This window comes from Myxocyprinus asiaticus, chromosome 4, assembly GCF_019703515.2.
Source record: "Myxocyprinus asiaticus isolate MX2 ecotype Aquarium Trade chromosome 4, UBuf_Myxa_2, whole genome shotgun sequence".
In the NCBI taxonomy this organism is placed as follows: Eukaryota; Metazoa; Chordata; class Actinopteri; order Cypriniformes; family Catostomidae; genus Myxocyprinus; species Myxocyprinus asiaticus.
Window position 1 is genome coordinate 50,013,537 of NC_059347.1, and position 22,347 is coordinate 50,035,883.

Here is a 22,347-nt window from a genome sequence, read left to right on the forward strand (position 1 = left end):
AAGAAGAGCAGAATTCTGGGTTACAGTGAGGCAATTACAATGCAAGTCAATGGGGCAAAATCCATAAACTATTAAAAATACTCACTGTTTCAAAAGTATGGCCACAAGACGTAAACGACATGCGTGTTAACATGATTTTAGTGTGATAAAAATTGCATATTAACTTTTCTGTGTTTAGTTATAGCTAATTTTACATCTTTAAACCCACTAAAAACTGGCCCTATTCACTTCATTGTAAGTGACTCACTGTAAACTCGATTAAGTTTAGAGTCGAAATAATATTTTGTGGTAATCAACATTATGTCACAAATGCTGTTGATTGCGCTTAACCTTTTGTTGAATCTGGAATACTCCTTTAATGCAGTGGTCATAAACCTGACAATTTGCATCTGAGCTGCGAAAGACCTTCTGCACAAGTGCGCATGCAAAACCTTTACATTAATTCAAATTCAGAAATAATTTATGCATGCTGAACAGACCAGCTCTCATGCATGTTTTAAAGAAACACACCACAAATTAAAACACACAGAATCCATTCAGGCATGTTTGAGTGTTTAAAGCATATTTCTTGTGACAGAGTTTCTGGTATCATTTGCTTCTCTGTTATGAGAGTTGCATCTTTTATTTGTATGCATCAAAAGAGACTATTGTAAATATGCATAAGTACACAAGATAATGCATAATGTGAGATAAGAATTAAATTAAACATACTGTGTTCAACCTTGAGACCTTTTAGACACATATTCTAAACAAAATAAAAGTCAGACAGATAGGCAGAGTGTTGAGTAACTGTTTGTGTGTCCATTCTTATGTGCTCATCTATGTGTTAAGTCCATCTAAACTTCAAATACAATGATATTTAGCTTTCATGTGCAGACAGCGGCACCCCCTCACTCTCTAATTGCAGCTCGTCAGAGCCATCTGCCACACACTCATCTGTGTCTCATCCCTTCTTTCTGTTCATTAGCACAATTATTCTCCCTCCGTTCATGAGAACAACTCCTTCTGGTCATCCAACAGTCATATAACATTTCTGGCACCCACTAATGGATCTTTGTGTGCTGTGAATAAATGTGTGAAGGCTGTTTCTGGATCAGCCCTCAATGTGTTTTATTTTTCACTTTTGGGTTTCATTATTACTGAGTGTTAAATTCAGCTCATTAACTAAACAGCTCCACAGGCCAAAGTCTCCATGTCAATAAGATGATTTTCATGGAAGCTGCTGTTCCGCCGAAATCCTTTTTTTTCCAAAGTGGGATTTGAGTGGCAGGAACATTTTCAAAACATTTTCTATACCCAGCATCATTGAATTTATTGCAAGTTAACTGTGTGTATGTGTGTGTGTATCAGGTTTTTGAAGGTTCTTTAAGATTCTCTGTTCTTTCCTCTGAATGCATGAATGCACCATGTGCTATTGAGGAATAGTACCATGCGCTTTGTGCTGGCAAGCACAACAAATGTAAAAAGTAAATGTTTATAATCCAGAGTAAATAAACAAGCAAAGGAACAAACAGATATAGATCAGCGTGATGATCCTGAGGTGCTTTACACACCAAAAGGCCCAGATGAACTTTAGAATAAGCCAGCGAGTTAATTACAGACTGGGAAAGCATGTAAAGAACTGAAATGGCAAATTGTAAACCTGGTTGCAATACAGTTAGTTTGGATGTACTCTAAATCAGTGGCTCTTAACTGGTGGCTTGCAGATCTGTTCTAACAGGATCGCAGAGAGCATGGAAAAACTGACCATATAATTGTCCATACTTAGAATTGCAAATTATATTGTCCAGTTTCCAGAAACTAACTTAACCATTAAGGGGCAATATTTGCCCCCTTGAATTTAATTTTCAGGGGCATTTTTTGCCTTTATAAGGGCACATTTTTATATATATAAAAATATAAAAATATTCTGCTTAATTTTTTCAGTTTAAATACTTTCTGTTAGTTCATTGACAAAATGCATAACTAGGCCTAGAATATAATATAGATGTTACAAATAAAAAACAGAGAAATTAATTACGAGGGCATTTTATTTCCCCCAAAATTTTTATTACGGGGGTATTTTCGTCACTTCCAGAGACATCGCCCCGCGCCCTCCTTAATTTCTGATCCTAATATGGTCGTGTCTAGAAGTTAACTTGCAGTTTGAGAAACTCTCGGGAGATTCACATTTGCTGCTATTAAAGTTTGGGTTAGGGGGAAGGTTAAAGGTTATAATTAGGTTAGGTTTAGGTGTAGGTTTGCTGCAGGACTCAATGAATGCAACAAATACAGTGTACAGTTGTCGCTGTTGTCGCACGAGTCGGGCAAGACTTTTCCCAGACTCTAGGTTATATTCTAGACACAACCAAAATATATTGGCTTATCAACTTGTGAATGTAGGGGCAAACACTTCCCATATCTTTTGTAGTTGACGTCAATTGCAGTGTGTCCAATCAAGCTCTAATGTATTTTGCCGCAAATCTGTCATTTGGTATAAGCTAGCCAAATCAGGCAGATGCCAACATGCACAGATTGTGTGACATTCCCTCATCCTCGAAAACCATGTACACCAAGGTTAAAGAAAAAACAATAAAAGAACATTTTTGTTTACTTTTGTACTTCTGTGTTGGATCGCCACTTGATACCCAATACAAAATCAGAGTCCTGAAGCAAAACCAGTTCTCTGTTCTCACTGTATTTACATATTTCAATCTCACTTTACACAGCACTATTAATCAGCATGTGTCACACTGAAGCTGTTACAGGACAGAAGGTGAATGGGCTGGTTTACATTTAAATTCAGTCGGACTCTTCCCCGTATGCCTCATCACACCACAAGGTTGAGCCAGACTGATGAGCAACACAGTCAACACAGCGACCAAACAACGTCTCGCTCTGTGGATTGCGCCTTGCGGGCCATCCCACGGGATGCAATTATATGCAAATGAGGGTAATTAAGTCCTTGCACACCGTGAGACGAGATCAAAATTAATATTTGCACTCCTAATAAATCCATTGAGAAAGAGAGACCCGAGCCTCTCTCTTTCTCTCCACCCATGTCTCTCTGTCTTTCAGCAGGTAGGATGCTTTCTCTAGATTAATCTACTGGCAAGTGAGATGTTTGCTTGAATTACATTTCACTGACACTCCCCACTAACAGCAGAATCATGATTGTTATAATTCTTTTATTATAATTCGCAATATCATTATTGCTGTGATTGGCACACAGCTCAGGGGTCTTGTTTGTTGATGAGCTTAATTTTTGGCAAAGTAAAACCCAAAAGCCTATGTTTTATTTAGATGACTGTTGGACAAATTATCTCAGAGGGGAAAAAACTTTCTTAGTGGTAGAAACTGAGTGGTAAATGTTTGCAGATTCATAGGTAAGACTAATAATAGTAAGTTTTATTCTAAACTTATTTAGAAATTATTAATAATAATAAATGGAGACATTAATTACTGGCCAGGAGAAAAGAGACAGTAGCTGTGTCAGAATTAGCATACTTCCCTACTACATAGTATTCCAAAAATGGTATGCCAATGGTTTAGGATGTCAGAATCCTCAGAATTCATAAAAGATTGGATGAAAAAAATCCTGAATGGAATATTACTTCTGGCAAGATTCTAAAGTGTGCATCAACTGGACACTTTACTATCCCATAATGCAATGGGAGCTGAGGAGATGCCACACTGAAAACACTGAATAATTTTTTTTAATTTTTTTATTGTGCTTGTTTAACAAAACCAGAGTAGATTATTTTTCATGGTTGTTGTTACTACTTCATATACATGGTTCACGAGACAATGCCCACATTCCTGGATGAAGTACTGTATGTTCAGAAAGTATTCATAATACTCACCTGCATACCTAAAGAACAGAATTTTTAACAGTTTGCAGTACATACCCTGACAGTGTACAATTTCTGACTCAGTATGTGTTTAATTGGTTTTGAAAAAGGATAATGAGATAACATCACAAAGAATATGTGGGAGATAGCAACACTAAGGGTACATTTACATGACAACGATGTACTAAAAACGGAAAAGTTTTTCATTTGCGTTTTTGAAAAGTTTTGCGTACAGACGACAACGTTGTCAAAACGATCCCCATTCACACGGATCCATGAAAACGACTAAAAACGGTGTATTATGCATGCCAGGCCAGTAGTTGGCGATGTCACTTTGTAAAGAAACACTACATGGCTGCGCACATAAGCATTCTTCCACAGAACAGTAAATACAAACAATGAAGATGGCGATCACTGGTCGTAGTAGTGATGCAGTAAATCAACACTTTGCTGGAGAAGCGTCAGTAAACTCAAAATTTTGAGCAGCACAAACACTGTCCTGTAGTCCGCCATTGTAGTTTTGAATGTCTCGCGCGTTGTTATGAAGTACTCGCGCGCATGCCTAAAGACTGAACAAATAATACGCGTGTGCATGATGTCATCGTTTTCACAAATTCACGTTTTGTATGTTTTCCGTTTTTAGTTGAAATTGTTGTCGTGTAAACGGCCCCTAAATGCAGGGAAGCAAAAAAAATTTTAACAGCCACTATACTTTTGCCCCGTGGCTCCCCTTTTTAGTTAGAGAATTCTGTGCTCTGTTTGTAGGGCAGATTAGTTAGACGAATCCAGTTATTTCAATTACATAAATCATGGAAATCTAGAAATAAAAAGAGCATTTTTTAATTCATTTTCCACCCTTATATCTCTGTTAGACTTGACAGCCAATATTATCTCTCTGTTGGCTAAAGACAATTGTAAAATGTCAGACACTATAAACTCTTTTGGCCTCCCAAATGTTGCCCATGTTACAACATAATGGAAACGGGTGCCGTTTTTAGAGGCAGTATTTCTACACTTTGCATTAACTATCGTTTGGGCCTTTTCTTAATCTTATCTCCTTCACTTTGACCTTACGACCTCTGAACTTTCACCTCTGCTTTCTTCATTAATAATTTAGCCTGTCATTAATCTGTTGGCTCAATGCAATACATTGGGGCCAGACAGAAACTGAATATCTCAAAACATGCATACAATATTTGATTGCTTATTAAGGCTTGCCAGATTTAATTACATATACTGAAGTACATATACAGTAATATACACATGTTAGTTTAATGGTCATGTCCTAGTTCTCAGCTCTCTTCCCTCTGTTTTTATTGTTATGGGTCTCAGAGGAGTGGGTAACAGATTGGGGCTGAATATGGACACCAAAAGGATTTGGTTGTTTTCCGCACACTTTCAGATGAGTGTTCCCTCGTGAGACACTGGAGCATTCTGCATTTCCGTGATAATGTGATCCAGTTCAAAGTAACATGCACACCTCTGCTCTTGTGAAGATTGATGACTCGTGACAATCCTATTTCATTTGAAGAAGCTAGTAAACAGGCGCAACGGACAGGCACAATATTGAAATCTGCTCTCAATGTCTAAAAGACCAGGAAGTTATGACTACACATGCTTTGTGGCTCAGTTCCGAGGTAATATACTCCCAATGCATTCAGTCATTATAAACGGACCACGGTCAGGGCCAAATTGACATCAAATGAGGGCTTTGAATTAGCCCTTTTTGTCAGCATTGATTTATGCTCAGTGGTAAATTGCATCTCCTGAGGAGAAGCGCGTTTAAACAACAGCTTTTCAAGAGCATAATTGATCTCAGTGAAAGAGATCCTGAAAGGGCTGGAGGCTCTCAGTCAGGAAAACATTACTTTTTTTGCAACTGTAGAAAAAGAAATAGATCCATTTAATCTATTTCAAAGACTAATTGCTATTTAATTCTTTTTTTATTTTGTTTATTTTTTGTAATTCTTGCTAAGGCAAGCATACTATTACTTAGGGATAGGGGTTTAAAAAAAAATATTCAATATTCATCCAGCTTGTTGAGAAGTGATCTGATTTTTGCCTGGCGGAAGATAAATGTGGTAAAAAAAAAAATCCTTTTTAGACATGCAATGAAGGAGGGACCTATTGTTGTGTCCTGCGTGCTGCATAGGGGGTGCTCACTGATTAAAAAGAGAAACAAGTTGTTCATAAAACAGACAGAGAAGAAGACGTAAGTCATTGTAACAAGATGGCACTGCGGATGGCATCCTCGGTGTGGAGCTCTCTAATTCTTTTATTGTTTTTGTTTGTTTATCCTGTGTTTAGTAACATTTTCCAATCAGTTTTACCTGGGACGAACTGCTGAACATTCGGCAGCACATACCAGACAATTTTTTCCCTGTTTTTGACTATACTGACATTTGGGTGGACATTTTAGTTGGAGGCGCAGCTGTGTTTTTCAAGCGCGCTATGAAACACAAGAGAGCTGACGCGCTGGTCAAGCTCCATTTTTGAACAGCGCTGCCAAGTATTCATCTAGCGAATCTCCGCTCTCTTCCTAACAAAATGGATGATCTACATCTCCTCACCCGTACAAACAAGGACTTTTCAAATTCTGCTGCCTTGTGCTTCACAGAAACATGGCTGAGTGAAGCCATTCTGGACAGCACGTTACATCTGCCGGGATTCCAGCTGTTCAGAGCGGATTGCATTGCGGAACAAGCATTTACATCAATGAAAGTTGGTGTACAGATGTAGCAACATTAAAAAAGATGTGCTGTCCTAATTTGGAAGTGCTCTTTATCAACTGTAAGCCTTTTACTCGCCTTGGGAGTTTTCCTCGTTTATTGTAGTGAATGTTTATAATCCTCCACAAGCGTGTGTGAGCGCAGCGCTGCAACAGCCGGCTGATCAGATCATGGACACGGAACAACAATACTCTGACTCATTTATTATTATTCTCGATGATTTTAAGAGTCCAACCTCACCGTGAACTGCCAAAATACAGACAGCACATTACATGCCCCACCAGAGACATAAATATACTGGATCACTGCTACACAACATTAAAGGATGCATAATGCTCTATCCGTAGAGCAGCTTTGGGACTCTCTGATCACTGTCTGGTTCATCTTATTCTGACCAACAGGCAGAAACTTAAATCAGCTGAACCTGTAGTAAAGACTGTAAAAAGATGGACCAATGAAGCAGAGCTGGAACTACAAGCCTTCTTTGACTGCACTGATTGGAGTGTTTTTGAAGCTGCAGACACCAATCTGGATGAGCTCACAGATACTGTGACATCATATATCAGTTTCTGTGAGGATATGTGCATTCCTACTAGGACTTATTTAAAGTTCAACAATGACAAACCATGATTTACAGCAAAACTCAGCCAACTTCGTCAGGCCAAAGAGGATGCTTACAGAAGTGGGAATAAAATCTTGTACAATCAGGCCAGAAACACACTGACAAAAGAGATTAGAGTGGCTAACAGAAGCTACTCCGATAAGCTGAAAAACACGTTTCCAGCTAGCAACCCTATATCAGTGTGGAGAGGTCTGAAAAACATTACTAACAACAAGACACCATCCCCAACACTGTAGGGAATCAACAACTGGCTGATGACTTGAATGTGTTTTACTGTAGATTTGAAAAGCCCAGTCTCTCACCCCACACCCGCTCTGACCTTCACTTCACACAAACTTCAACACCTCCTGCAACCACCCTCCTCCCCCTCCTGCTACTCAACCTGCACTTCTGTGAAGAGGGTGTGTGCTGGGCCTTCCAGAAACAAAAGACAAGGAAATCACAGGGACCAGACGGTGTTTCACCCACTTGTCTAAAATCCTGTGCTGACCAGCTGGCCCCAATCTTCACACAGATCTTTAACAGATCACTGGAGCAGTGTGAAGTTCCTGGCTGCTTCAAATGCTCCACCATCATCCCTGTCCCAAAGAAACCCAAAATCACAGAACTTAATGACTACAGACCTGTTGCTCTGATGTCTGTGGTCATGAAGTCATTTGAGAGACTGGTGTTGGCCCATCTGAAGGACATCACTGGGCTCTTTCTAGACCCCCTTCAATTTGCTTATTGAGCAAACAGGTCTGTGGATGATATAGTCAACATGGGATTGCATCATATTCTGCAACATCTGGACAGACCAGGGACATATGCAAGGATCCTTTTTGTGGACTTCAGTTCAGCTTTCAACATCATCATCCCAGCTATTCTCCGGACTAAATGAACCCAACTCTCTTTTCCCACTTCTATCTGTCAGTGGATCACCAGCTTTCTGACAGATAGGCAGCAGTTAGTGAGACTGGGGAAATTCACTTCCAGCACCTGTATGGTCAGCACTGGTGCCCCCCAGGGATGTGTGTTCTCCCCACTACTCTTCTCCCTGTACACAAATGACTGCACCGCCAAGGACTTCTCTGTCAAGATCCTGAAGTTTGCAGACGACACTACTGTCATTGGCCTCATCCAGGATGACAATGAGTCTGCATGCAGAAGGAAGATTGAACAGCTGGCTGTCTGGTGCAGTCAAAACAACGTGGAGCTGAACATACTCAAAACAGTAGAGATGATAGTGAACTTTAGGAGGAACACCCCAACACTGACCCCGCTCACCATTCTGAACAGCACTGTGGCATCAGTGGAGTCATTCAGGTTCCTGGGCTCTACCATCTCACAGGACCTGAAGGGGGAGACCCACATTGACTCCATTGTGAAAAAGGCCCAGCAGAGGTTATACTTCCTTCACCAGTTGAGGAAGTTCAACCTGCCACAGGCGCTGCTGATACAGTTCTACTCTGAGTCTGTCCTCTGCACTTCAATGACAGTCTGGTTTGGTTCAGCAAAGAAAATCAGACATCAGAAGACTACAAAGGACAGTTCGTACTGCTGAGCAGATTATTGGTTGCCCCCTGCCCTCCCTTCAAGAACTATACACTTCCAGAATGAGGAAAAGGGCTGGAAAAATCACTCTGGACCCCACACACCCAGCCCACTACCTTTTTGAACTGTTGCTTTCTGGCCGGCACTACAGAGCACTGAGGACCAGAACCGTCAGGCACAAGAACAGTTTTTTCCCTCTTACCATCTCATGGTTAAAACTGCCCCACTGAGCAATAATTATGTGCAATACACAGCTTAGTCTGTTTATATTTATCCAACATATCCTACCTCTTCTGCCATTACATTACCTTGCACTATCTGTATATAACAGATTTGTAATTGTACATATATATATATATATATATATATATACATACACATATTTGTCTTATTGTGTATTTCTACAGTATTTATACTTATATTTTCTATTCAATTTTTATTTTTATTCTATTTTTTCATTATCTCTGTCTTGTTGTATTGTTTGTTCACTGGAAGCTTCTGTCACCAAGACAAATTCCTTGTATGTGTAAGCATACTTGGCAATAAAGCTCATTCTGATTCTGATTCTGGAAGTTGTAAGGATAGCCATGACCGAGTGAGTTCATAAAATAAAAGGAGAGTTATTTATTATACCACCTGCATTGTTATTATGTCTACTAAGTTCCTGTGTACGACCTAGTGTATATTTATCTACAACTTAACATATAATAGAGACTTTGGAGTGACTTGGGAGTCTTTTGATGTAGGTCAGTTAGCAACCAGCTAGCAACCACACAGAACACCCTACCAACCACACATCAACATGTTGAAGGCAATCAGAACACCTTACCTACCGTTTAGCAACGCCCTGGCAACCACACACAACTCCCAGCACCATGGCACATTTTCTTCAGCAAATATAAAAATCTAGTTATTATATTTAACTTATTCAAAACATTTACTTTATAAAATGTGTCTAAATACAAATCAAGGGTCTTATGGGTTTATTTTGGAATGTTCATATTTATTCCTCCATTAGGTGACACCGGAGTGCACTGCACTGCGAACACAATCAGTTTGATGGCCTGCATGACAACTGAAGCATTCATTTACATCTGTTAATTATTTAATTGACTATGCTTTCCTTTCTTAATTGAAATATAGGCTGTGTACAGTCCACCTAATTTTTATTTGTCAATTGGAGCTCTGACATAAGCGATTAAATGAGGATTTATTTATTTTCTATGTGTGTGTGCATATATGACAGAAAAATAGAGCAAAAAAGTGAGAAAGAGATACAAGATGGCCATTCGTATTTCTCTGCTACAAACACAATGCAGTGCACCCAAAAATGTGGGCCAAAAACCATTGATCCCCAAAAGCTGTGCCTGGCAACGAGGCACAGGAAGAAAAATAATGCATCGGATTCACTTGCTGCATTCATCATTCACACACTCAGTGGAGCTGGAAATATTCTGAACTCCAGATGAAACAAATGAGCATGGTTGGAAATACAACTTCTGTGCACTGTACAAAAGTGTTTAAAGGGATAACACTTGATAAATTAGGGATACATTAGTTACTTTAGCATTCAACCAAAGAGAGAGAGAGAAAGAGAGAGAGAGAGAGAGAGAAAAAGAAAAAAAAAGACGTGGGGTGCATCTCTACCAGCTCCCTAGCTCCCTTTGTCATAAATCAGTATATCGTGAACACAGATTTGGACACTGGCAAGGGTGTTCATCCACTGAAAATTGGAACACTTATGACTCAGCGACCTATGACACAATTACGAGCTTGCGCATTAAAACACAGCTGATTTTAATCAGCAACACCGTCTTGCATTTCGTTGTAGATATTCAAAGTACAGTTTTAATTTGAAAAATAAATGAAATTCAAAAGAAATACAAAAATAAAGGAGTGTATTATTAACTTTCTTTTAACAACTCTAATACTTAAAAGATTGTTTCCCTCTCATCGTCATTATGGATGAAAGACATTACAAACAACATCTCTTTTAAAGAGAAAATAAGGCTTTCATAGTTTTACACTTGTTCTCATCTTCTAACAACTTTAGCGACTTCAGAAGACATGACAATGTTTCGGTAAGGGAACATAGTAAGCAGCGATGCTTCATGGTTTTTACAGTGAATTATGGGAATTTTTAGGGAGCGAATGTTTCAATGTACTGAAACGATTTTGTTATTGAGACAGCCCTAGAAATGGCTCCCAGATATAAGTGCCCTGATTACTAAACTAGGGAGCTGATTGAGACACACCCATGGATACAGAAGACATCCATAAATCTTGCATATGGCCATATATGAAGATATATTTGGGCATATATGTACATATTCAAATTCCACTATGATTTGGGAAAATAAATGTTACACTATATAAAAACGATCATTTTTGTAGTGTTGAAATATATGTTGCATATGTAAAAGTATGTAACTTTTTTATATAAGTAAAAACCATACATGAACATACATATTAAGTATTGTACATATATTGCCATATATCAGATTTCTGAATAATGATGGAGAATCTGTCCAAGCCCCCCCAATGACCTCACCAACAGATCTGTTGTTATAAATATTTTTTGTTGTTGTTGATAAATTCACAAATCAAGGCATGGTTTAAAAGATGAAACAAGATGATGAGACATCTTTCAAACCATGAATTGCTTGTGTCACTTGGACCACACACAGACACAAGCTATTCATGTAGTACTCACTAGGGGTCGCTATTACTCCTCCATTTGACCACAGTGCTATCAAGTCACACATACTCGCGCTGTACGTGGTTCACTAATACTTTTTCTCTTTCTTAAAATATATCCTAAAAAGCTTCGCTTCAAACATACTTATAACAACCAAAACTATATATACAATTAGCCATACAATAACTTTTTAAAACTTAACTGTTATTTATGGAACATTCAGGAGACTTTATCATGTAAGCTCTGATATGAAATATGAAATACCTTAATTGGACAGATTCTCACTTTTACTCAAGACTATTTATATTTAGTTAATATATATATATAAAAAAAAACATTAGAACGACACATTAGAATCCGCGTATTTCTCTGAGGAAAATGTGTTTGTGCTCAGCTATCTGCCTGCCTTGGGTGCAGAGATGAGAGTTTTTCCTGCATGTGATTGGCTGATCTTTTTAGCGCACCTGTTCTGTCTGAAAACCCCATTGGCTAGTTAATGTGTCAATCAATTCCTCATCTTCACGCGCTTCCTTCTCTTTGCTCTGGAGTACCAGCTTGACTGTTGGCCTTTCTGTCTCTGTAGAACTACGCGACCAAGTTCATTTAGGAAAAGCGAAGATAAAAAGCAGACATGGCAACGCAAAAGCAGCGTCTTAGGAGCGATGGGAACATTTCAGAGAGGGTCCATGGCGACCGCCGGTGGTTTTGCGCTACTGTTCGCCAAGAGACGGAGTCATAGGACGCGCGTCTCTTACTATCCTCTTGCTCGCGGTCGCGCGGTGAACTTCAGCGGCGCGTGACTCCCGCCACACCATCACCGGTCCGGACCTTTACACTTCTGTTTTAAATGTTATCTACAAGGGAATGATAACATCGAAAGAACAGCAAGAGTGACTTTTTTTGGGTTATAATACGGCTGTATCACTTAAAGTGAACGGGTTGAGTCGGTTTTAACGCAATTTTTGTGACAGTAATTAGACACGGATTTTGGGAGACCGCAAGCAACGCTAATATCCTGTCCAAAGAATAACATTCTCACATGAGTTCTCACAGGATTATGCTATTTATTCATCAACTTATCAAACTAGACTATTCATAATGTTGTTTTTGAACAATATACTACATCTTAGAAAGCCAAAGATGTTTGCTAAACGGATAGCGTTACTCCACGCGCTCCTCGTCGCGTCTCTCCACGAAGGTAAGGAAACATTTACGCACGTACAAAACTTGTTGTAGTATTGCATGTTTGCTCATATAAAGTCGCTGTCTTGCAGATTAAATTACCACAGAGAGAACGCGCATTCTTCATCTAGTCTGATTTATTCACTTAAGTGCAATGACAGCGCGCGTTCATGTCTTTGGTGATTTACAAGGCAAAAAATTACTATATTTCACTCGTTTTCTACTGTTTCTTGTTTCACTTGACCTGTTTTAACATCTTAATTTACTCTTGAAATATTTATAGACGAATACCTACACTTTTTTGATAAACGTTGTATGGATGGTCGCTGGGCGGCTGTTTCGTACGGTGACAGCGACGGGTGGTTTTATTTTGTCAAGCGTAATAAATAATACAATTGCTGGTTTCTCACCTTGTTGTTTTTCAGGCTTATAGTGAATTATGTATGTCTACAGTTGGCTGTTAAGATCTTGCTACGTCCTTTTTTCCCCTAACCAAATGTAGTGTTCATTTAGTTTCATTTATTCTGACATGAGCAGAGTTTGAAACAGTTTACACACGAACACACTCTCTGCGTTTTATTCGCTTATACATTTCAGAACGCGCGCTATTCAGTGTTTTAAAGAGTTTAGATATGTTTCTTTATTTACATAAAAGAAGATTCTTACAGCTAAATGTTTGCAATTCAATGTCGTCAAAATGCAAAACATTAATCTTAATGTGCTTATGAAAGTAGTTTGAATTTCGTCTGACTGAAGCTTCTCATGCGCTGTTTTCTTTTTTCTCATTCATTTGTAATTGACCATGTTCAATTAGTTGGTTTGAGTAAAAGAGTTGGCAAGATTTACAGCAAAATGTTGCACGAATCTAATGCATTTTATATGATAATGTTAAACGTGAATTTCATATGAATTTAGCATACGATAATGCTACTATCAGTGGTCTAGTTAGGCTTTTGTTTGGTCCGGGAAGTCACATAATGTACCTTGTTAAGGGGCTTCCTCACTCTTTCTGCCTTTTCAGCCTTAAAATAGAGTTTACTGTGCATTTCAATTCGTTTTTAGGGGACAGGACTCTTTGTTTGAATTTTTATAAAATAAATACGTGCTGTAAGGTGAGCCACCTTATTTTCACTCTCCTCAGAGGCAAGAGACAGTGATGAAATTACCAGACTTGTGTCCCGGCAGCATGCTGTTTTTATTCATTCTCCAGCTGAGGACCCACAGTGGCCTTCACATCTATTTTTACTTGCACTATCCCAGCAAGTCTGGAGCTGGACATGTCAAACAGACAAACAATTAGGCTGTGGACCAGAGAAAGAGAGAGAGAGAGAGAAAAGTCAGAGTGTGGGGGATTGCAAAATTAGAAAGTATGTGTTCTAGATCTTGTGAGAGGCCAAACATAAGGGATGACAGTGGGGGGGGGGGGGGGGGGGTGTTAGATGGTATCAGAGAGGTTGACTCTGGAGACAGAACTTGCTGATCAAGCACTGAAACCATCATCATCACTGTTTTTCAGCTTCAGCTGAAATAGACTGCAAGCAAAGAATTAATCACTTCCAAGTTAAGACAGCATGTGGTCTGAATGCATGGAATTGTGTCCCGTGAACTGTGCAATAGACACAAGAATATTTGGTTTGTGGTTGTCATTATGACAGTGCCAGTTGCCTACTACAGAGCTGCTGACATGTGGTAAAATGGACTATTTGAATGAAGTATCGAAGCCAGAGGCAGAAAAAAAATTAAATATAGTGTGTAGGAGAGACAAATCTATGTGTAAGTTACACCAAATTTGCAATTTATCTGCAAATAAGCCCTGAAAATGCACCTGTTCTCAACCATCGATAAATCAGGCATGAAAGGTTTTTGTTGCTTCGGGTAGTTTTAGGAGCTTAATTGACAAAAGCAGATGGATGTTTATCTAAGGAGTCTCCCCAGTAAAGCTTAGAGCTCATTTTCTTAGCTGAAAGCTGACGGTGAAACATCTGATCTCTCCGCTGCATCTTCAGCATCCCTCCCTTTAGTGTCTGAGGGCAGATCTCTTCAGATCTCTGTGTGTTTAAGGGCTCTTCTGCAGGTCTGAACAGTTGTAACAAAACCAGAGGTGTGATTAAAACTGTCAGACTATCAGGCTGTCAAACACAGTTGCCCTGCCACACATTCGTAGACACACTGGCTGTGTCTGCGAGCTGACTAAGGGGCCCATATGTTGGAGGGTTGGCTGACACCAGGGAGATGATTTGCTCTAGGGAGGCTGTGAAGCTTCAATCTTTTTCTCTCTTGGTGCAGCTATCCTTGTGATGACTCTCCATAGACATAATGATTTTTATACTGTACAAACTATAGAGTCTATTCCCTAACCCTCACAAAATACTTTCTGCTTTTTCAAAAAAACATAGTTTAGTATGTTTTTTAAGCGATTTGAATTATGGGGACACTAGAAATGTCCTCATAAACCACATTTATAGCATAATACCCTTGTTATTACCAGTTTGTAACATAAAAAAAGATCCTCATAAACCACCCAAACCCGCCCACACACACACATATACAAATATGCGTGCACACACAGCCACGCAGGCATTCAGGCATATGCAGACACACTTCTCCTTTGTGGATTTTCTTGCTGACAAACTTTCTAGCAAAGCAATAAATACAGCATTTATGCTTCGTTTCTTAAAATGGCCAGGTTAAATTCAAGACAGTGAGGCTCACAGTTAGATGTGTCTGTGTGTGAAGATGTTTCCCCAAAGATTGGCATCCAGAGAGAAAAGAGGGATAGAGGAGGGGAGGGGTGAAAGGAATGACTGTGATCAGTATCTCCTATGTTTTTAATTGAGATAATGACCCAGAGGATGACATAAAAGCTCCCAAAGGAAAGATTTGTCTTTCTCTCTGTCCCCAATCGCCTCTGTTTTTCTCCTTTCAATTTCTGAGAAATGAGTTCAGTTTAGATAGCCCTGGTTCCAGAATGGCTCTATAATTCAGAACAAACGAGCATTGTTATTCAGTAATCTAAACATAAATGTTTCTTTAGAAATCCTATGTTGCATTTCCATACAAAATCATTTTCCGTTCTGCTGTTTTGTCACTTCTAACCCACAGAGCTGTAGAGAAAGGATCCTAAGACTGAAATCATTTTCCATTTCAACGGCAGAAAGACCGGTTAGCGAGTTTGCTTTTTCAGAATCAGAATCAGAATGAGCTTTATTGCCAAGTATGCTTACACATACAAGGAATTTGTCTTGGTGACAGGAGCTTCCAGTACACAACAATACAAAACAGCAACAAGACTTTTAAAAAAATAATTAAAATTGAATAGAAAATACATTAATTTTGAAAAGAAAAAAGTATATATAGAATACACAATAGACAATATATATATATATATATATATATATATATATATATATATATATATATATATATATATATATATTAGGGATGGGCACGAGTGCTCGGGTACTCGGACGTGGCAGCAATGATCGATCATGAAAACAATGATCGATAGTGATCATGCATGATGTGACTTTTCACTTAATTCGAAATCCAGTGACAATTACCTGACAACTAAACACAAACATGTCAAAGAGGAAGCTTATTTTTAATTTTGAGATTGATTACGCTGTGATTTTGAGGAGTACATTGATTATCAGAGACGTCTCATAGCAACCAAACTGATATATGACGCTGCAATGCTATCGTTACGATAATCAAAAGAGAGTGTAATTAACAGTGTTTTGAACACCTGTCTCTGCAAAATGTTTGCTAAAAACTTTTTATTATCATTTAATGTAAGAACTTTGACTCGTTAATGGATATTATTTAATAAAATTGCTGAAGCAACGCATATACAGCAGGCGAGTGTTTCAAACACTTTGACAGAGTGCAGCTAAATGGAACAGAATGCAACGTCTTCAAAACTGAACTTCAACTTAACACGCATATTAAAAACGTGATGGTTATGGCATCTCCTGATAAGCCAAATGCGATTTGAAAAAAGATGGTTCAGACAGTCACTAAAAAAACTGGTGCATTTTACATTTACATTTTAGAATAATAGTAAAATCATTAAAAGTATGGAATAACATAAATGGAACTATGGGAATTATGTTGTGACTAAACAAAATCCAAAATAAATCAAAACGGTGTTATATTTTAGCATCTTCAAAGTAGTCACCCTTTGCCTAGAATTTTCAGAAATGTACTCTTGACATTTTCTCAACCAACTTCTCGAGGTATCACCCTGGGATGCTTTTTAAACGGTATTGAAGGAGTTCCCATCTATGTTGGGCACTTATTGGCTGCTTTTCTTTATTATTTGGTCCAAGTCATCAATTTCAAAAACTTTTTTTATTATTACATTTTCGATTTATAATGAAATAAATTAATATGGTGGCACAATTATATTTTTGTCTACAAAACTAATTTTAAACATTTAAGCATATGCCTTCAGATCAAAAGATTTTTAAGATCACGGGAAACATTTTGGTCAAGTGTTTCAAAACTTTTGACCGGTAGTGTATATATACATATATACATACATACACACACAGAGACACACATACATACGCACACACATACGTAGTGCAAATCTAAATACAAATCTGTTATATACAGTGCAAGGGAATGTAATGGCAGAAGAGGTTGGATGTGTTGGATAATATAAAAAGACTAAGCTGTGTATTGCACATTAATTATTGCTCAATAGGGCAGTTTTAACTGTTCATTTGCAAATTAAATAAAATTTAAAACTTTCATCTCAGCAAATTGATTTCAGTTGGATTCAGAATGGAAAAATGAAGAGGAGAAAATAATTAGATTAGTGGTGCATGGCTGTACGGTGGAAACTTTTGGAATTTGCCTATTACGAATTACACACAGAATGTTTAATGTAAGAACACACATAGCCGCTTTAATTCATTAATTCACTGAGAAACTGTAACGTTAGGGCAAGGCAGGACAGGCTGAAGACAGGAACGGACAAGGTGATTTTGAGAACCCAAGTGCAGTTTATTATACAGTGCCAACAAAACAAAAGATACAAAACAAGAGACTAGACTTAACTATGACTTGGCGTGATGTGACTATAAGAAAACAAAGAACAAGAATCAAGGACAACTTTACCGGATTACACAATCACAATACTCGACAAAGACAGAGGCAAACATGAGGGCTATAAATACTCTGCCTAGGTAAACAAGTTAACAAGACAACCAATGAAAATATAAAACTGATAACAAGACAATGAAACATGAACCAATAACAAGACTAAACTAATAACAAGATAACTAGACTATAAACCAATGAGAACAAGGCACATGAACAAAAGGGAAACAGGATAATCATGACTAGACAAGGAAGTGAACTAATTTCGAAATAAAAGACCTGAAAACATGAACAAAAACACATTTAAACATGACATATCCCCCCCACAAGGGGTGGCTCCCAACGTCCAAACATAAACAAAAAATAGAGTTCATTTTGGGGGGGGGTGGCCCTTGAGGCATGGCCTGGCAAGACAGGGCGTGTAGCATGGCCTGGCGAGACAGGGCGTGAAGCAGGAGACCAGTTGCGGAGCCGGTGGTGGGTTAGGTGGCAGCTCCAGGAAGGGAGCGGGGTCCAGTTTGGGGGGTGACCACAGGACAGGGTCAGGAGGCCTGGGAGACGGTGAGAAGGAGCCCTTCTTTTCCGCTTCCGGACGACCATGAGCACAGCTGTGGGAGAATTGGAAGGCAGAGCCATGGGAGGCACGATGAAGAAAGTCTCCAGAACCACCGAGGCTGGGGAGAAAGTGGTCTCCATTGAAGGGTTCTCGGAGACCACTGGAGCCATAGTGGCCCACTCAAAAAATACCTCTAGGGCTGGAGCTGGCTCTGGGACGGACGAGGCTTGCAACGCTGGCTCTGGGACGGACGAGGCTTGCAACGCTCTCTCTGGGACGGACGAGGCTTCAAGAACTGGCTCGTGGACCGTGGCAGGCTTGGACACTGGCTCGTGGACTGTGGCGGCCATGACGGCGAACTCTGGCTTGGTGGCCATGACGGCGAACTCTGGCTTGGTGGACTCAGACGATGGCGAAATCAGGGCGGCTGATGGCTCGGATGTGACGGTTACTGTAGGAGTGACGTGTTCCTCATCAGCCACTCCCACGGTGAAGGCTGAGCCACTCAATCGAAGAGCAAAGTCAATATATTCAATCAGAGTCCAACTAAATCTGCCTCTAGGCAGCATGGAGGATATGGGCTCATTTAGCCCAAAATGGAAAAAGCCTTTGAGGGCGATCTCATTGAAATCCACCTTGCTGGCCAGAGCGCAGAAGTCTTTCACATATTCCTCCATGGAACGATTTCCCTGGTGTAACCGCATGAGGCAAACTGCTGGGTTCATGTTGGGGTTGAGTATTCTGTAACGTTTGGGCAAGGCAGGACAGGCTCAAGGACAGGCTCAAGGACAGGCTCAAGGACAGGCTCAAGGACAGGCTCAAGGACAACGTTACCGGAAGACAATGAAACATAAACCAAAAACAAGACTAAACTAATAACAAGATAACAAGACTATAAACCAATGAGAACAAGGCATATGAACAAGAGGGAAACAGGATAATCACATGACTAGACAAGGAAGTTAACTAATTTCAAAATAAAAGACATGAAAACATGAACAAAAACAAATTTAAACATGACAGAAACTTCTGAAGGAGATTTCTGCATTAGGGAGTGACAGGTATATAAATATAAAGCCAGGATGACAAAAATAAGTTGAGTATGCTGGAAACTGTCGGCAAGGCAAAGCAGAATAAAGAGAGTGATGATTTGATGGCTAGATAAAAGAGAAGGAATGACTAGGGATGTCAATATATTTTTAGTCATGCCATACATCTGTTTTGTTCTGCTGCTTTCAAGATAAATCATTAGTTTTTTATACATCTCACTCTCTCTTTTTACAGGCTGCTGGAAGGAACTTTACTGTCATTAACAACTCAGGGCCAGCAGTTCATTTAACATGTACATGCCCTCACAACGCCTGATAAATTATCGGCTTTATTATCAGACTCACACTCTTTTCTGGATATTTTGTAGCTTATGGTATTGGCTCTGGAAATTACAGTTGCACTTTTGTGTTACTATTTGGCTATCATTCTCTTCTTTCTTCTAACTATAGCCATGTTAAATATCGATCGGGCTAGGTTCTCTCTCCTGTGATGCCGGGAGTGTGAGGGGGAAAAAGAGAGGATACTGGAGGTGTTAGAGGTGCCTCTTGTTTGTGTTAATTGAATAATAAACGCTCAATAAGACTGTGATGAGAGGCTTAGGGGTGGTGCTACTTGTTAGGATAATTAGAGTCAAATAGGCCTTGTTATGCAAATTGGGAGGAAGTGTGATTCTGTTAGTGTTTACCTGAACTCTGCTGTTCTGGTGACCTCAGATAGATAGAGAGAGTAAATGACAGTGTCAAGAGAGACAGAGTTGCGAAAGAAGAAAAGAGAAGGGGGGATAATGAGCTGTTTATAGGGAGAGAGGAAATAGTAATAAAATAAGGGATGATCTATTTAAGAGATGTGAAGAAAAAAGAGAAATGAGATGACAGCAATGAGGGAGGATGGAGGAAATATGCAATCTGAAACCAAATATAATTTCCGAGGGCAATAAAGAGGCTCCCCCATTTTAAAGAAGGAAATTAAATGTTTCTCAAATTATTTTACCGTGGAGAGCTTTATCGTTGTAAGCCAGACTTAAGCCCAAAGTATACTTTGGTTTTGTTGCGAGCGCTTAGCATCTGCATACAGTTGAACGCACAGCCTTTCAAAGTACACTTCATTTGACTGTGCACGCATACACATGTAGATGGTGTATGCGCGATGCAATTGCAATGAGATACTGGACTATTTCTCTTCAGGAATTTAGACCCATAAAGGTGTATTTATAGTCCTTCAGACTATAGTTAAACACATGGAGGTATCTCCTGACCTCCTCGCACACAAGCTCTTAACGTGCACATCCACTGTTGTTGTTTCCACCTTCATCTCCGGTTGTATACCGGCAATTACATCTTCTACTAGCACTTCTTTGTGACAACAACGTCTCAACTGTGAGTGTTGCTACCTTGTGGACCCACTAATTAGTGTAAAAAATTACAGGCTTTCAGTGTACGCGCAGTTAGACAAATCAGGCCGCACACATCTGCTAATTACGAAGTTTGCGTTTGCGTCTGACCAAACTATACTTTGGTCTTTACAGCGTACAGTTGCAGAGAGAAAAACAACTCTTTTTTTTTTTTTTTTTTTTACATTTTTATCCCCTTTTCTCCCAGTTTGGAATGCCCAATTCCCACTACTTAGTAGGTCCTCGTGGTGGCGCGTTTACTTACCTCAATCCGGGTAGCGGAGGACAAGTCTCAGTTGCCTCAATTTCTGAGACAGTCAATCCGCACATCTTATCACGTGGCTTATTGTGCATGACACCGCGGAGACGGCGCATGTGGAGGCTCATGCTACTCTCCACGATCCACGCACAACTTAACACGCGCCCCATTGAGAGCGAGAACCACTAATCGCGACCACGAGGAGTTTACCCCATGTGACTCTACGCTCCCTAGCAACTGGCCCAATTTGGTTGCTTAGGAGACCTGGCTGGAGTCACTCAGCACACCCTGGATTTGAACTCGCAGCTCCAGGGGTGGTAGTCAGCATCAATACTCGCTGAGATACCCAGGCCCCTGAGAAAAACAACTCTTTAACGTGATGGGTGGAAATATGTTTAATAAGACCCATTGTAAAAGCTGACACCATTAAGTCATTGTGCTGTTGCAAAGAGCACTCGACATGTCAGTATTCTCATCGTTCATCTAGAGAGAACTTATGCAGTGGTCTGCAAACGAGTTAAAGTGCTAGAAGTTGGGACTGTGTGAATTCAGAACCCAGTCTCATGAAAATTCGAGTTGGCTATTTTGTATTATTTCACACGAGTTCGTTCTTATAAATTTGTACGATTTCATCACATGCAAATGCCAGGATGTCTAATACGGAAGTAAGCACGATTTTCGCGCACAAGGCGTTAAGGACATGCTTATTAATAATATGCCCTTACCCAAACCCCTTATCTAAACCTAACTGATCAGTAGAGTGTGTAAACATGATAGGAAGCTGTTGTGTGTGACAGAAGCAAGCAATTGTCGCGTATTAGATGGAAAGATGATGTCCAGCGACATCATTGGTTGTAGTGAAAGTCATACGTGTGCCGTCGTACAATATCATACGAATTAGCCAAATTTAGAAAAGTCGTATGAATCCTTATGATTTAGCCATGAGAATGTGTAGGATTTTATGTATTTACGAAAGTGTGAGTGGCTTGAGTGTCTCTGGAGTTGTCCGTATAGCTTAAAGCACTGACCTCTACTGTGACTCTGTCGTGTGTGTGTGTGATGGATCAAGGCTCTCGTTAACTGCAGAGATCAGAGGGTGTTTACTTATCAACTTGTTGCCTGTCCTGCTGAGTTTTGGCACCCTTATACACCAACATACACTGATGATAAAACCTAAGTGACTTTGCTCAGAGTAGGGTGGGGTGCTCACAGTGCTGTGTGTGTAGATAGGTGTGTGGCTGATCTTGGCATCAGATCACTCCTTCACTTGAGTCTGCTTGGCATGACCCTACTGCTCTCCGTATGCCTGTGATGCAGTAATAGAAAAATAATGCTTCTGTACGCAACAAAAACGCTTCCTTGGCGAAAAAGTTATCGGAGAAACATAGAAAT

The 22,347-nt window shown here is 39.6% G+C and overlaps 1 protein-coding gene across 1 annotated transcript in view; it reads left to right on the forward strand.

Moving 5' to 3' along the window:
* Positions 1-12,008: 12,008 nt before the first annotated feature.
* The window catches only part of LOC127432331 (transmembrane protein 132C-like), a 463,488-nt gene continuing 453,149 nt past the window's right edge, over positions 12,009-22,347 (forward strand). Inside the window, exon 1 of the mRNA XM_051683250.1 lies at positions 12,009-12,610. Within this exon, the coding sequence (XP_051539210.1) occupies positions 12,511-12,610 (100 nt within the window). The 5' untranslated portion in view covers positions 12,009-12,510. The remainder of the gene's footprint in view (positions 12,611-22,347) is intronic.